General features: G+C 41.7%; 1 protein-coding gene across 3 annotated transcripts in view; it reads right to left on the reverse strand.

The window, feature by feature from the left end:
- Esco1 (establishment of sister chromatid cohesion N-acetyltransferase 1) overlaps positions 1-16,545 on the reverse strand; it is a 49,071-nt gene that overhangs the window by 12,719 nt on the left and 19,807 nt on the right. For all 3 annotated transcript variants that reach the window (XM_045135238.1, XM_045135235.1, XM_045135237.1), the window contains exons 6-9: positions 15,530-15,641; positions 12,836-12,896; positions 9,617-9,731; positions 6,143-6,274 (exon numbers count right to left, since the gene is read on the reverse strand). In XM_045135238.1, the coding sequence (XP_044991173.1) occupies positions 6,143-6,274; positions 9,617-9,731; positions 12,836-12,896; positions 15,530-15,641 (420 nt within the window). The remainder of the gene's footprint in view (positions 1-6,142; positions 6,275-9,616; positions 9,732-12,835; positions 12,897-15,529; positions 15,642-16,545) is intronic.

Raw genomic sequence — 16,545 nt, forward strand, 5'->3', positions numbered from 1 at the left:
CAGCAGGAGACACTGAGGTGAATCAAAACACCAGAAATCTGGAGACTACAGAGAGCTCAACACTAAACCAAACTGCTAACAGACCTGCCAAGGCTCGGGGGTAGTTGTGGGAGAGCAGGCAGTAAGGCTGCAGGAGCCACAGGGTGAGCACACATATCCGAGGCCCAGCCCTCTCCTACACAGACCGACCGAGGTCCTAATTATCCCCTCAGCAAACACCAATAAGCCACTGAAGAGGGCCCTCAGGGAAATGGGGATGGGCTTTAAGGGCTAGAAAATGGCTCAGAGATTAGAGGCACTTGTTTGCAAAAAAGCCTGATGGCCTGAGTTCAATTCTCCAGGACCCACACAAAGCCAGTTGCACAAAGTGGAGCAAGTGTCTGGAGTTTGTTTGCAGGGGTTAAAGGCCCTGACACACCTATCTTCCTCCCTCCCACAAAATAGGTTCAAGCCCTAGTAATGGCAACTAATATTAATAAAAAGCAGAAAAAAACAAACTGAAGTTTCAGCCAACCCTGATCTGATCTGACCCAGCTCAGTTACTAATTAGAGCGAGAGATCAATTCCTCATTGTGCTTAACTTTTTTTTTTTTTTTTTTAATTTGAGAGCGACAGACACAGAGAGAAAGACAGAGAGAGGGAGAGAGAGAGAATGGGCGCGCCAGGGCTTCCAGCCTCTGCAAACGAACTCCAGACGCGTGCGCCCCCTTGTGCATCTGGCTAACGTGGGACCTGGGGAACCGAGCCTCGAACCGGGGTCCTGAGGCTTCACAGGCAAGCGCTTAACCGCTACGCCATCTCTCCAGCCCTGTGCTTAACTTTTGGGAGAAAGGAAAAGCTCTTGTGGACAAGGGTGACAGTGTCTATTTCAATCTCTACATTCTTTAATAAGCATCTAATGTGCAATAGCTTACAAAACCAGACAAAAAGATTTAACATTGCCAAGGGGTCATTTCTTCATGGTTAAGTCAAAATCAAGAACCACCCCCCAGGAGGTTGGAGAGACGGCTCAGCAGTTGAGGCACATGCCAGCAAAGCCTAAGGACCTGCATTTGATTCCCCAGTACCTATGTAACATTAGATGCACAAGGTGGCACATGTATCTGGAGTTCATCTGCAGTGGCTAGAGACCCTGGAGTGTGCCCATTCTCTCTTTCTATCTGCATCTCTCTCTCTCAATCAAATAAAGAAATAATAAAAATATTAAAATCCCACTAAACTATTTTGTGGTTGTCAAAAACCTATGTAACGTTTATACAGAGAAGGAAGAGACAGTCAGCACACGGCTGAGGAGCAGCAGAGCCACCAGAGACGCGCTGTAACACCGATCACAACAGTGGGCATCTCGAGGAGATGACGTATTTGAAGACTGAAATGAAAAGGTAATGATAGTGTGTGTGTAAAGCTCTGAGAGAGAAATACTCCAGGAAAAGGTACAATGAACAAAAACGTGCTTGGAGTACTTGAGGACAGATAAAAACAGCCACACAAGTAAAGCAGAGCACATGGCGAAGCTGGGGAATGAGAGGCAGCGATGCAAAAGTGAGGAGCCTGGATTTATCCTAGTCTGGGGGTGTGGGAAATTCTCAGCCATCGGAGGTTGGGGGGAGGGATGAAAGGAATGTCAGGGAGGAGGATGGAGCAAGAGCTGTTTTCTCACAGCAGCTGTGGTTTCCGGCAAAGGGCTGAGCCGCTGGTGTTCTACCGTGGGAAGAGGAGGTGTCTGCGAGACACTGCCCCACCCAGAGTAGCGACTGGCAGCTACAGGTTGCTGGAGAATGGGGAGACATGCGCTTTAGGCACGCTGAGTGACCCAGACTCCCGTGAATAGCGAAAGTGGAAGCACTCGGTCTCTACTGAGAAGGCACGAGCTCTTGACGGATAGTGTGAGGAACACAATGAAAATATAACTGCACTGGGCAACGCACACCTTTGATCCCAGCACTCGGGACACAGAGGTAGGAGGATCGCTGTGAGTTCAAGGCCAGCCTGAGACTACAGAGTGAATTCCAGGTCAGCCTGAGCTACAGCGAGACACTACCTCAGAAAAAAAAAAATGCATGTATGTATGGACATACAGATATATGGTTAGATAGATAGTGTGTGTGTGTGTGTGTGTGTGTGTGTATACATACATACACACACCATTTATATACTTTTTTTGAAAGACTATTCTGAGGTTTTCAGCTTAAGAAGGTGAGTGAACAATGTACCATTTCTAGGAAAAACAGATGGGAGACATTTTTATGTTCCATTCTGTAAGTCACAACTCACTACTCACTACTCTTTAAAAATATAAACACTGGCCAGGCGTGGTGGCGCACACCTTTAATCCCAGCACTTGGGAGGCAGAGGTAGGAGGATCGCCGTGAGTTTGAGGCCACCCTGAGACTACATAGTGAATTCCAGGTCAGCCTGGGCTAGAGTGAGACCCTACCTCAAAAAATCAAAAAACAGGGCTGGAGAGATGGCTTAGCGGTTAAGCGCTTGCCTGTGAAGCCTAAGGACCCTGGTTCAAGGCTCGGTTCCCCAGGTCCCACGTTAGCCAGATGCACAAGGGGGCGCACGCGTCTGGAGTTCGTTTGCAGAGGCTGGAAGCCCTGGCGCACCCATTCTCTCTCTCTCTCTCTCTCTCTCTCTGTCTTTCTCTCTGTGTCTGTCGCTCTCAAATAAATAAATAAATAAATAATTTTTAAAAAAATAAAAAAAATCAAAATACAAACAATCAAAAAATACACACACACACACACACACACACACACATAAAAACACTGGGCTGAGCCAGGCATGGTGGCACACGCCTTTAATCCCAGCACTTGGGAGGCAGAGGTAGGAGGATTGCCATGAGTTCAAGGCCACCCTGAGATGACAGAGTTAATTCCAGGTCAGCCTGGGCCAGAGTGAGACCCTACCTCAAAAAACAAAACAACAACAACAAAAAAAAAAACCACAAAACACTGGGCTAGAGGGGTGGCTTAGCAGTTAAGACATTTGCCTGCAAAGCCAAAGGATCCAGGTTTGATTCCCCAGGACACACGTAAGCCAGATCCACAAGGGGGGCGCATGCATCTGAAGTTCGCTTGCATTGGCTGGAGGCCCTGGCACGCCCATTCTCTCTGTCTACCTCTCTCTCTGACTCTCAAATAAATAAATAAATATAAAACTTTAAAATTTCTCTCTAACATTTGGAAGTATTGCTCCATCCCATACTTCTATAAAGAATGTTCTAAGTCCACAATGCAATGAAGGGGAAGAATCAAAAGATGGGAAGAGAAAAAGAAAGATCTGGAAGTGTGAAATACAGAAAGTTGAGGAATCATCATTCAAAGGCTCCACTCCTCTCTACTACTAGGCTTCTACGTATGGCATTTCCCCCCGCTTCTGCCTGCTTTCTTGAGGGTGAGTGCTTTCCAAACCCATGGCATTCTTCTGGTGCTTGATTTTCCATGGTGCTCACAGGCATCTTTTCAACATGTACATCACAAGAAAATGTAAAGAGAACATACCCGCTGGGCATGGTAGTGCACGTCTTTGTAATCCCAGCACTCGGGAGATAGAGGTAAGAGGATCACTGTGAGTTTGAGGCCACCCTGAGACTAAATTACAGCTCAGCCTGGACTAGAGTATGACTCTACCTCAAAAAACCACCAAAAAAAAAAAAAAAAAAAAAAAAAAAGGAAAGAAATGTACATCATCAGATTATGTCAGCTCTGCGTAAAATTCTCTAGTATACTTTTAATATTTATTTTCTTTCGACAATTTTATTTACAGAATGTATTTTGATTATATTCAGCCCCCATTCTATCCCCTTAGCTCCCTCCTGGCCTTGCTAAGCTTCCATCTTCTTTCCAATTAGCCCCCTACTTACTTTGATGTTCTTTTATTAATTTAATTTATTTTATTTTATTTGTTTGACCTACTCAGTTGATTACAGTCACTGGCATGAGCCCGGGTAGGGTGGTTATTTGCTGGAGTCTGGAGAACTGACCAGTGATAAACCACTGAAAAACATGACCCCATGCCCCAGCAACCATGAGTTAGAGCTGCAATTATAACAGAATGCCAAGGCAGTTAAATTTTTATCCTCTCTGTATATATTATAAAAGAATAATAATGTTTTGAAAGTCTATACCCTATGCCATGAAGATCCACATTTGAAAACAGCAAAAATTGAAAACATCGGCCTTGATGTTACTAAAGTCTGACCAACTGCTAAATTCAATTCCTTCTCTTGAGCTCTTTTCAAAATGAAGAAACTACTAACTCTGTCCCATCTAGGAAGAAGTGTGGTAGACTGGCTAGAGTAGAAGGCAATCTTTCTCAGTGCACTTAAGCTTTGCAGACATTCAGAAAGTGTTTAGAAGGCGGTGATTATACTGTTTTATTTTACTTTTTTGTTTTTTTTTTGAGGTAGGGCCTCACTCTAGCCCAGGCTGACCTGGAATTCACTGTGTCATCTCAGGGAGGTCTCAAACTCATGGTGATCCTCCTACCTCTGCCTCCCAAAGTGCTGGGATTAAAGGTGTGTGCCACCACGCATGGCAGGTTATACTTTAATATGTCAACTTCCTCTAGTATCTTCAGTTAGGTATAGCATCTATTCCCTTACTGTTCCCCTTAGAAATCAGGAACTTTCTTTTTTTTTCTAAAAAGGATTTATTTTTATTTATTAGAGCGGGGAGGGGGAGGATCACGCCAGGGCATCCACAGCAAACCAACTCCAGACACCTATGTCACCTTGTGCATCTGGCTGTCTTGGGACCTGGAGAATGGAACCTGGGTCCTTAGGCTTTGCAGACATGCGCCTTAACTACTAAGCCATCTCTCTAGCCTAGAAATCAGGATTTTCCTTAAAGTGAAGAGTAAGTATTTAAAGGCAATATTCTAATAATTTTAAATTAAATAATCATGACATTTGGATATAAATTAAATAGAAAGGACTTTTATTATATTGGTGTATAAAGGTAAACAAATATCTTTGCCCCTACATATTCTATAATTTAACCACTTAATAGGAACATTTTCTTTCTATATGTAAAAATCAAGGTGACAGAGTATAAATTTCAAAGGATAAATAAATCATCTACCTACAGCCTATATTCACATACATAGTTTACTTAGTAAAGTGGTGAGAGGGATTATGTGTGGAAAATTTAGGATTAATAAGAAATATAAAGAATGGACAGAGTAGGGAACAACAAAATAAACCCTTACCTACCCTGGGGAGGAGTAACTGATGAGTGATGAATGTTCAACCATGAAAGCATGAAAATAACCATCCAACCACAGCTAAGAACATGAATTTAACTGAGGCCAATAAAGATCTTTAAGTAAATTCAGTGTCTAGTACCTACTTAAAGGCCCAAATGAAATGGATTGGTGATCTCAGTTCAGATATCCTGGAGGTCTTGTTAATGTGAGTGTACAGTACTGAAGGTAACATGTATAGAAAAATATCATTTCAGATATGGGTAAGCAGGAATTACACTCAATTACCATTTTATAAAATATCTGAAATGGTTGAAAACTGTTAAAACTTTTATATTTTCCAGAAGCAAATATTAAATATTCCACTTATGTTTCAAATGCATTTATATTAAAAATGTATTTTGTATGAAAATATATATTGTATTGAACCATATTTACCTTATGGGATTGGTTTCTAGTAGACCAGAATTTTTCTTTTGTAGCTTTAGTAAGAAAAGCTATTATAATAGCAAAAAATAAAGAGAAAGGAAATCCCCAAAACTACCTATTTGATAAAATACTATCAATCACCAAACATAAAGTGGCACTAAACTATATGAATATTTAATATATATTTATCCACAGTAATTGTTAAACTCAAAGGGAAGCTTTAGAAAACACATGCAAGCTAAACAGCAGACTTAGAAAAGGTCCAGTAACTTTTTGAAAAAGTACAATCTAAATGAAAAATCCCACAGAATGAACATGTCAGAATAGCCTGGTTTTGACAGTTGGCTGTGTTTTACAGCAAGCCAGGAGAGAAAACGTGTGCTTTGTATATATCATTGCTCCCTAAAACCAGAAGGTTCAAGAAATTTGGCAATTCATTCCATTAAGAAGTTGTCCTTATTACCTGACCTCTACATGTTAGACAGAATATGAAAATTCTACGTACCACATACTTCACAGCACTTATAAACTGGTTATGGAAAAGCAGGTGCTGGGTTTCATCCTCTGGATTTGAAGCTGTATAAAGCATTCCACAGATATTACAAGACACTGCTCCAAACCTTTTTTGTCCTGCGTCCTATATATAAAAAAATAAAAATAAAAAGTTTTCTTCCCCGTCAAAGCAGTATTCCAGAACATAAGCCTCAAGGCTAGAATGTGAACATAAAATGAGAACTGTTTAATGTGTGGGTAACATTTCATGTTGGTTACAAAAATTAACATGTTAGAGCCTGGCGTGGTGCGCACACCTTTAATCCCAGCACTCGGGAGGCAGAGGTAGGAGGATCACAGTGAGTTTAAGGCCACCCTGAGACTACAGAATGAATTCCAGGTTTCCAGGTCAGACTGTGCTAGAGTGAGACTCTACCTCAAAAAGCCAAAAAACAAAACAAAATAAAAAAATTATTCCTTCAATTCTTTAATTGTGTAATGTGAACTAACCTAAGTGCTGAAAATTTCAGAACAAGATTTTAGATAACAACATCACTAGTGCAATTTAAATAGGGTCAAAGAACAAAAAGAAGTAAAATGGTAACTAAAAATGTATATAAGTAGGCAGGGCATGGTGGTGCAGGCCTTTAACCCCAGCACTCTGGAGGCAGAGGTAGGAGGATCACTGTAAGTCTGAGGCTACCTAAGAATACAGAGTGAATTCCAGGTCAGCTTGGGCTAGTGAGACCCTACCTCGAAGAAAAAAAACAAAACTGAAACTCATCAAGCAGTAACGTTTCATTCTCTCATCCCTCCCCAGCCATAGCAACCACCATTCTACTTTTCTACTTTCTTAGCACTTCATGTAAGTGAAATTTGTTATATGACTGACTTATTTCCTTGAATATCAGGTTCTCAAGGTGCATCCACACTGTAGCAAGTGCCAGGATTTCCTCTATAAGGGCGAATAAACATTTCATCTATACATTTACCCATCAGTTGGCTTGCTTCCATCATTTGGCTATTGTGAATGATGAACATAAAATATAAGTATCTTTTTGAGCAGTCAGTTTTCAAAGTAATAAGAGTACTTCCATCTCCATCTCTCACTGATAAATAGGAAAAATTACTAGTATCTGTCACATATATCTATTTTTTTTTTCTTTTTCTTTGGTCTTTCGAGGTAGGGTATGACTGTAGCTCAGGCTGACCTGGAATTCACTATATTGTCTCAGGCTGGCCCCAAACTCACTGTGATCCATGTACCTCTGCTTCTGAGTGCTGGGATTAAAGGCGTGCACCACCACACCTAGCTTCTGTCTCATATTTTAAAGCTTTAATTTAGTAAATATAACTGGAACATATGTAATTTAAAAGCACATGCATTAAAAAACAACAGCAGCTACTGGGAATTAGTGACTGACACATACCTATAACCTTGGGAGGCTAAGGCAAGAGGATCAAGACTTCCAGGCCAGGGGCTGGAGAGATGGCTTAGCAGTTAAGGTGCTTGCCTCCAAAACCTAAGTATTTGATGTCCCAGGACCCAAGTAAAAGCCAGATGCAGAAGGTGGCACATGCATCTGGAGCTCATTTGGAGTGGCTAGAGACCCTGACCCATCCATTCTATCTATCTGCCTCTCTCATAAACAAACAAATAAATTTATTCAACAAAATATATCATAAGTACTGTAATTTCAACATGTATTCAGTATTTTTAATTTTTTTGTTTATTTTTATTTATTCATTTGAGAGCAACAGAAAGAGAAAGAGGCAGAGAAAGAGAGTGAGAGAATGGGTGCACCAGGACTTCCAGACACTGCAAATGAACTCCAGAAGCATGTGCCCATTGTGCATCTGGCTAACGTGGGTCTTAGGGAACTGAGCCTTGAACCAGGGTCCTTAGACTTCACAGGCAAGCTCTTAACCACTAAACCATCTATCCAGCCTGTATTCAGTATGCTTTTAAAAATCTTCTAGTTAGACACCTATTTTTTTGAGGAAAAAAAAAGTATTGAAAATAGTATGTATGTGTTTTCTATATTTTACAGCACATCTCAAGTTTTCTTTCTTTTTTTTTTCTTTTTTTTTTTTTTTTTTTGGTGAGGTAGGACCTCATTCTAGCCGAGGCTGACCTGGAATTCACTACGTAGTCTCAAACTCACAGCAATCCACCTACCTCTGCCTCCTGAGTGCTGGGATTAAAGGCGTGCGTGCCCCATCACGCCCGTACTAGTGGCTGTTTAATCAAATTCACCACAACACTGACTTGATCTTGGTCACAGCAGCATGGCTGAAATGAGTTTTCCTTTCTACAGCATCTGAAACACTTTTAGACAACTCTGACATAGTGAGTCTCTGATAGAAGAAATGACAGCCTGTCTGAAGACACAGGGGCTAAGATGCACAAGCGGGCACATGCCTCTGGAGTTCGTTTGCAGTGGCTAGAGGCCCTGGCATACCTATTTTTTCTCACTTGTTACCTGGCTCTCTCTCTCAAATAAATAAATAAATTTTAAAAAAGACTTAGGGGCTAGATTTAGAATTACTTAAACCTTGAATTTCATCTCTGGGAAGGAGGGAGAGTGAAAACAGAGGAGACGAGGAAGACAGGCAAGCAGGCGACACTCCGTTCATCACACCGCCTTTACGCTCACTGAGGCCACACTAAATTAATGTGACCAGCTCCTTCCACTCCTTCCAGCATGCGAAAAACAAAACAGATCCTTTTCTCCCTTAAACAAACTTCTGTCAGGTTATTTTGTCTCAGTGATAAAAAAAATTAACTAAAACAAACACTTATATGCTACTGCAAATTAACTCTTGGTTTACTGTATAATTGTAAAATACAGCTTTAAAATTAGCCAGGGGTGGGCTGGAGAGATGGCTTAGCAGTTAAGCACATGCCTGTGAAGCCTAAACACTCCAGTTTGAAGTTCGATTCCCCAGGACCCACATAAGCCAGATGCACAAGGGGGCACACGCATCTGGAGTTCGTTTGCAGTGGCTAGAGGCTCTGGCGTACTCATTCTTTCTCTCCCTCTCTCTCTTTCTGTTATTCTCTAATAAAGAAATAAATAAATTAGCCAGGTGTGGTGGTGCACATCTTTAATCCCAGGTCAGCATGGGCAAGAGTGAGACCTTATGTCCAAAAAAAACAAACAAAAGCTATAAAATGTTACTGCCACAAATGCTAAATAATTTTATGTATTAATATCCAAGCTACTTTAATAATTAAATCAACTACTGATTTAATAACTAGTGATCAAATGAATATCAAAGAAAGTAACAGATAGGGGGAAAAAATATCATAAATAAAACTAAAGGAAACTGAATTATCATTATTTATTACAGGACAGACTATTTATTTGGGATAGATGAGACTTTAATAAGACCAAAATATCTTTCCCAAAAAAGAAATAAATTCATAGTACAACACCTTTCATAAATAGAGTCTTATTAACCAAGAGTCAAATTGTATACTTACTATGACCAGCTGGTTTTCATCAGCTTTCTCTGATTCTTTTAGTTTCAAGTCTTTTGGAATTGTTATCTCCAAATGAGAATTACACTTAGGCTGAGAATGATTTGGTGGGGGATCCCTTAAAAGAAGAAAAAAAAAAAAAAAAAAAAAAGAAAAAACTATTAAATGTTATATATAAATTCAAATCACTGAGGAAAAAACTACATTTTCTATTACAACTAGAACACATTTCAACTTCAAGGAGAAAAGGATAATCTCTTATAAAAACTCAAAGGTGGGCTGGAGAGATGGCTTAGCGGTTAAGCGCTTGCCTGTGAAGCCTAAGGACCCCGGTTTGAGGCTCGATTCCCCAGGACCCACATTAGCCAGATGCACAAGGGGGCGCACGCGTCTGGAGTTTGTTTGCAGTGGCTGGAGGCCCTGGCATGCCCATTCTCTCTCTGTCCGTCTCTCTTCATTATCTCTTTCTCTGTGTGCTTGCAAATAAATTAAAATAAATTAAAAAAAAAATAAACTCAAGGGTTGGGCTGGAGAGATGGCTTAGCAGTTAAGGCGCTTGCCAGCAAAGCCAAAGGACCCCAGTTTGACTCTCCAGGTCCCATGTAAGCCAGATGCACAAAATGGCACATGCATCTAGAGTTCATTTGCAGTGGCTGGAGATCCTGGTGCGTCCATTCTTGTTCTGTCTCTTTCTCTCTCTCTCTCAAATAAATACATAAATAAATAAGGTATATTTAAAAAATCAAGGGTTGAGCAGGGCGTGGTGATGCACACCTTTAATCCCAGCACTCAGGAGGCAGACGTAGGAGGATCACTCTGAGTTCGAGGCCAGCCTGAGACTACATAGTGAATTCCAGGTCAGCCAGCCTGGGCTAGAGAGAAACCCTACCCTTGAAATAAAAAAATTAAATTAAATTAAAAAATCAAGGGTTGTTTTGGGTCTATAGCTCAGTGCATAAGACACTGAGTTCAATGCCCAGCATCAAAAAATTAAACCAGGAAATTATAAAACTCAAAACAGCTAGACGTGGTGGCACACGCTTTTAATCCCAGCACTTGGGAGGCTGAGGTAGGAGGACAGCAGTAAGTTTGAGGCCACTCTATGTCTACAGAGTGAACTCTAGGTCAGCCTAGATTAGGATGAGACCCTACCTAGAAAAAAAAAAAAAAAAAAAAAGGAGGAGGAAAAAAAAAACCCTGAGCATGGGGGTGCACGCCTTTAATCCCAGCACTCAGGAGGTAGAGGTAGAAGGATCACTATGAGTTCAAGACCACCCTGAGACTACATAGTGAATTCCAGGTCAGCCAAGGGCTAGAGTGTGAGCCTATCTGGGCCGGGGGGGGGGGAGGGGGGGACAGGTACATCTCTATATCCCAGCACTTTGGAGGTGGAGGGAGTAAAACCAGGACAGGAGTTCAAGATTATAATTTGCTAGGCTATTGTCAAGGCACTTGGTTTCCCAACAGGAATGGATGATAAGACCCTATTGCTGAAGACTCCACATGCCTGGGCTGCCAAGGTCACTGAGAAATCAAACTGAGGATGACTGAAAACCTTTTCCCAAGAGACCAGCTGGCAGAAAGCTGGAAAAAGCTGCACTGCATGCAGCCCTATGGGAGACAGAAGGCATCAGTGGTGAAAACAGTGGACATTGCAAGCTTACGTTTGGCAGCTAGGCCAAATGACCAAATGGGCACGTTAGTGGCATGTCTGTTATGGGGGAAACCAACTGCTCTGTAACTGGGCTGGAGACCTTGCTCTATGGGAGGGAATACATGTCTGGTACTGAAAACCTTATCAAAAGCCTATGGGGGCTGAAGAGATGGCTTAGCGGTTAAGAGCTTGCCTGTGAAGCCTAAGGACCCTGGTTCAAGGCTCGGATCCCCAGGTCCCACGTTAGCCAGATGCACAAGGGGGCGCACGTGTCTGGAGTTCGTTTGCAGAGGCTGGAAGCCCTGGTGCACCCATTCTCTCTCTCCCCCTCTATCTGTCTTTCTCTCTGTGTCTATTGCTCTCAAATAAATCAATAAATTTTTTTTTAAAAAAAGCCTATGGTAGGTGAGGTCATGAGTATTAGGAATGTCATGCCTGCTCTTGTCTGGCTAAATGTACTATGCTTACCACACTGCCCCGTAAGCACTTTACTTAATGTTCAAACCCATATATTAAGGCTACTCTCACTTTTGGTTAGAGAAGTTTCTCTTTCCAGATGGCCATGACCCAAAAGACACCACAGCACTAAAAAGACTTAATGGAGGAAGGTTCACACTGAAACATCTCTATCACACTTTCCAAGGCTCAGAGTCCATTGCAGAAGAGGTGGAGGAAAAAATCTAAGAGCCAGCCAGGCGTGGTGGCACAGTTCTTTAATATCCCAGCACTCAGGAGGTAAAGGTAGGAGGGTCACTATGAGTTCAAGGCCACCCTGAGGCTACATAGTGAATTCCAGGTCAGCCTGGGCTAGAGTGAGACCCTAACTTGAAAAAAAGAAAGAAAATATGCTCAGGCATAGAAAAAAAAAAATGCAACCAAAATAGAAATGTGAGCTGGGCATAGGAACACACACCTTTAATCCCAGCACTTGGGAGGCTAAGGTAGGAAGATCACTGTCAGTTCGAAGCCAGCCTGAAACTGCTTAGTGAATTTCAGGTCAACCTGGGCCAGATTGAGACCCTATCTTGAAAAAACAAAAACAAAAAAAGAAAAAGACAGCAAAAGAGCTGGAGAGATGGGTCAATAGTTAAGGCACTTGCCTGCCTTAGTCTGAGTTCAATTCCCTAGTACCTAGGTAAAGCCAGATGTACAAAGTGGCATGTGCAGCTGGAGTTCATTTGCAGCAGCAAGAGACCCTTGTGTACCCATTCTTATTCTCTCTCTCTCTCTCCTTGTAAATAAGTAAATCTATATGTGTGTATGTATATGTGTGTGTGTATGTGTATATATTTATTTTTGGTTTTCCGAGGTAGGGTTCCACTGTAGCCCAGGCTGACCTGGAATTCACTCTGTAGTCTCAGGGTAGCCTTGAACTCACAGCAATCCTCCTACCTGCCTCCCAAGTGCTGGGATTAAAGGCGCCCAGCTGTATATGTGTATTTTTTAAAAGAGAAATTTGTGAGTAAATAGACAGTTACTCACATACTCTTTTTAAGGTTAAGGGAAATTTTTAAGTACAATTGTCCTTAATTTCTTAAATTTAGACCTAACTGAAACAAAGACCTTACCTGTTTGTACTGCTCTTAGGTATTTCATTATTGAGTACACTGTGCTGTTTGGGAGCTGAACCTGTAATTTAAGGAAGATGGATAATATATTAAGCATTTAAATAGCCTCTATCCAATGATAGAAATCATTAGTAGTTAGGAGGGTACAAGTGTGCACATACGTGTACATGTGTGCATGTGAGGCCAGGGGATGATATCAGATGTTTTCCTTAATTGCTCTCCACTTCTTTTTGAGTCCAGGTCTCTCCTTGAACTTGGAACTCACCAGATCAGTTAGAGTAGGTAGCCAGTAAGTCCCAGGGAGCTTCCTGCCTCTGTCTCCCCAACACTGGAATTTCTGGAACTCATCAGCATTTTATGTGCATACCTAGCATTTTATGTGCAGGCCGGAGACTCAAACTCAGGCTCTCATACATACACCACAAACGCTCTACCAACTAAACCATCTTCCCAGTCCAAATGTTTTCCAAATAAAAACTATCTGATAAATTTAGAAATTCACTCTTGGAAGTAACTTTTTCTTTTTTTGTTTTTCTAAGGCAGGGTTTCATACTAGCCCAGGGTGACCTGGAATTCTCTATGTAGTTTCAAGGTGGTCTCAAACTCATGGCAATCCTCCTACCTCGCCTCTCGAGTGCTGGGGTTAAAGGCGTGCGCCACCACGCCCAGCTAAAAATTACTCTTCTAAGAAGCAGAAAAGGTGCCTCATGTTAAGGAGCTGCAAAGAGATCTAATAGTAGATTAGCAGTTTACTTCTAATTGCATGAACCATTACCAATACTGAGCAATAAAGGATATTGTTTCAATGCCTGTTTGAACTCTAAATGGAAACTAATGAAAATAATACCATAGGAAAGAAATGATGGTCACTAGAATCTTAATCATATAAATAATTCAATAAATGTCTGAACTTTCTGCATTTCTCCTATTTTTCTTATAGTCCTATGGTAGTTTGAGTAGATGGCCCCCAATTTACTCAGGGTTTTATTGGTTTGTAGTTTGTATCTACAGCCACCTGGCTGGAGGTGGAGTCACTCGGCAGATCTTAAGATGGTGGGTTTGAGACTTCAATCTAAAGGTAAGCAAAGTGCCTAGCTGGAGTTCCTGAAGTGTGCTGTGCTGTGTGGCTTTTGACGTTTTGGCTTGTGCTTCTCTCTCTCTCTCTGTCTGGTCCTGTGAAGGCAGGCCAGCTTCTTCTGTCATTATGGAGCTTCCCCTGGATCTGTAAGCTTTAATAAACCCCTTCCTCCATAACCGTGCCTGGTCTGGAAGTTCGTGTCAGCGAACCTGGAGTGTCTGCTACAACTAGCCTCACTCTCCCTACTACGAGAAAAGTGATGGGCAACAGCAATGATTACCTCATCTTGGTATTTTGCTCCAATTAATGGGATTAGAGATATCTACATGCTCTGGGGCTTCAAATGATAGGTGAGCAAATCCCCATACAGCAGTTCAAATAACATAAAAAAAAAAAAACAGTTACAAAAATAAAGCTTTTGTACAATATTAGAACAAATATTGCAACATGATCAAACCCTTAATTCTCTAAGACTCACTAAGATGCAAAGATAAAAAACCTGAAATACGGGCTAGAGAGATAGCTTAGCCTGTGAAGCCTAAGGACCCCAGTTCAAGGCTCAATTCCCCAGGTCCCACGTGAGCCAGATGCACAAGGGGGCGCACGCGTCTGGAGTTCGTTTGCAGAGGCTGGAAGCCCTGGCGCGCCCATTCTCTCTCTCTATCTGCCTCCTTCTCTATCGCTCTCAAATAAATAAAAAGTAGTAAAGATAAATGAAAAAAAGTGAAATAGGGCAGCAGAAATGGCTTAATGGTTAAGGCACTTGCTTGTGAAGCCTAAGGACCCAGATTTGATTCCCTAGTACTCACATAAGCCAGATACACAAGGTGGCGCATGCATCTGGAATTCATCTGCAGTGGGTAGAGGCCCTGGCGTGCCCATTCTCCCCCCCCCCACACTTTCTATCTCTATCTCTTAAATAAATAAAATTAAATTAAAAACCTGAAACAGTAAAGTCTGAGAAGTAAATTGGTACCACAAACTTAAACCATTCATTAAGGAATACTTCTCTATAGAGTAAGTAAAAACCAAAATAAAAGACACAAGCACAGCGAGCCGGGCAGGGTGGCGCATGACTTTAATCCCAGCACGGGGAAGGCAGAGGTAGGAGAATCCATGAGTTCAAGGCCACCCTGAGACTACCTAATGATTACTGAATTCCAGGTCAGCCTGAGCTAGAGTGAGACCCTACCTTAAAAAACAAACAAATAAAAGAAACACGCAAGCGAAAAGAACTTTTGGTAGGTAGACAAAAGGCAGCACCTGGGCACTGCAACAAACCATCAGCAGAGGGGCTCTCCTGAAAGAACAGGTAATGACCACGACAGCCACCGCTTAAAACTATACCAAGGGTAAACAGACCTAGTCACAAGAAAGTTTTCTCTAACAGTAATAAAAACAGCTCGAGCCGGGCGTGGCGGTGCACGCCTTTAATCCCAGCACTCAGGAGGTAGAGGTGGGAGGATCGTTGTGAGTTTGAGGCCTCCCAGAGACTACATAAGACTACATAGTAAATTCCAGGTCAGCCTGGGCCACAGTGAGACCCTACCGCGAAAAACTTTTTTAAAATAGGCATGAAATACTGTGAAATCCAAATAATATTTTCAAAGTATTACCTGGAATTTTTTTCTCGCCGTCATCAATTTTTGTTTGACTGATCAAAGCGGAAACAGCAGTGGCATTATCTGTTGGAATGTTTTTCAGTTTCGATGCTAAACAGCTGACATTCTGAACAGAAATGATTCAAGATTGTTATACAAGTTTTGAGACTTACCCCAATAAATGTTCAGTAAATTTTCAACACAAAGCTTTATAACTGAGTAGGTCACATAGATATGACAGTAACTATCTTTCAGAATCAGCAATCATTAATCCTTCATTTAAATTTAAAACTCCCCACTTCCACAATTATCTTCCACAGTTGTTTAGCTACTTTCCTCTGAGTTTCATGTTGATACAGTTATACAATGTAAGAGTCACTACAATACTACCGGATACTTAAATGTGGCTAGAATGATCTCAGATGTAGCCAGGTGTGGTGGCGCATGCCTTTAATCCCAGCACTGGGGAGGCAGAGGTAGGAGGATTGCCCTGAGTTCGAGGCCACCCTGAGACTCCATAATGAATTCCAGGACAGCCTAGGCTAGAGTGAGACCCTTGAAAAACAAAAAAAGGAAATAAATAAAAATAAAAAGAATGATATGAGACGTGCAATAAGCATATATTACAAGCCTGATTATGAAAACATCAGTGTACACACACACACACAAGAAAGAATACTCTTTTGAAAAAAAAAAATGCCAAAAAAAAAAAAAAAAAAAAGCCCTAGCATGCCTGTACATAGACATTCTCTCTCTCCTGGCAAATAAGTAAACAAATAATTGGATAGAAGGCTGAGAAGATGGGTCAGCACTTAAGGTGCTTGTTTGCAAAATATGCTGGTCCAGGTTCCATTCCCCAAGCCATCCACATAAACCAGACACAAGGTGTTACGCAAGTCGTAGGGGGGCGCACCATTGGTGCCAGCATTTGGGAGGACCCCAGTAAGGTGAGGCCAGCCTGCGGCTACAAGGTAAGCTGCAGGTCAGACAGGGATACAGTGAAACTCTATGTAAAGCCCACTGTTTCACTC

This window comes from Jaculus jaculus, chromosome 15, assembly GCF_020740685.1.
Source record: "Jaculus jaculus isolate mJacJac1 chromosome 15, mJacJac1.mat.Y.cur, whole genome shotgun sequence".
NCBI classification, from domain to species: domain Eukaryota; kingdom Metazoa; phylum Chordata; class Mammalia; order Rodentia; family Dipodidae; genus Jaculus; species Jaculus jaculus.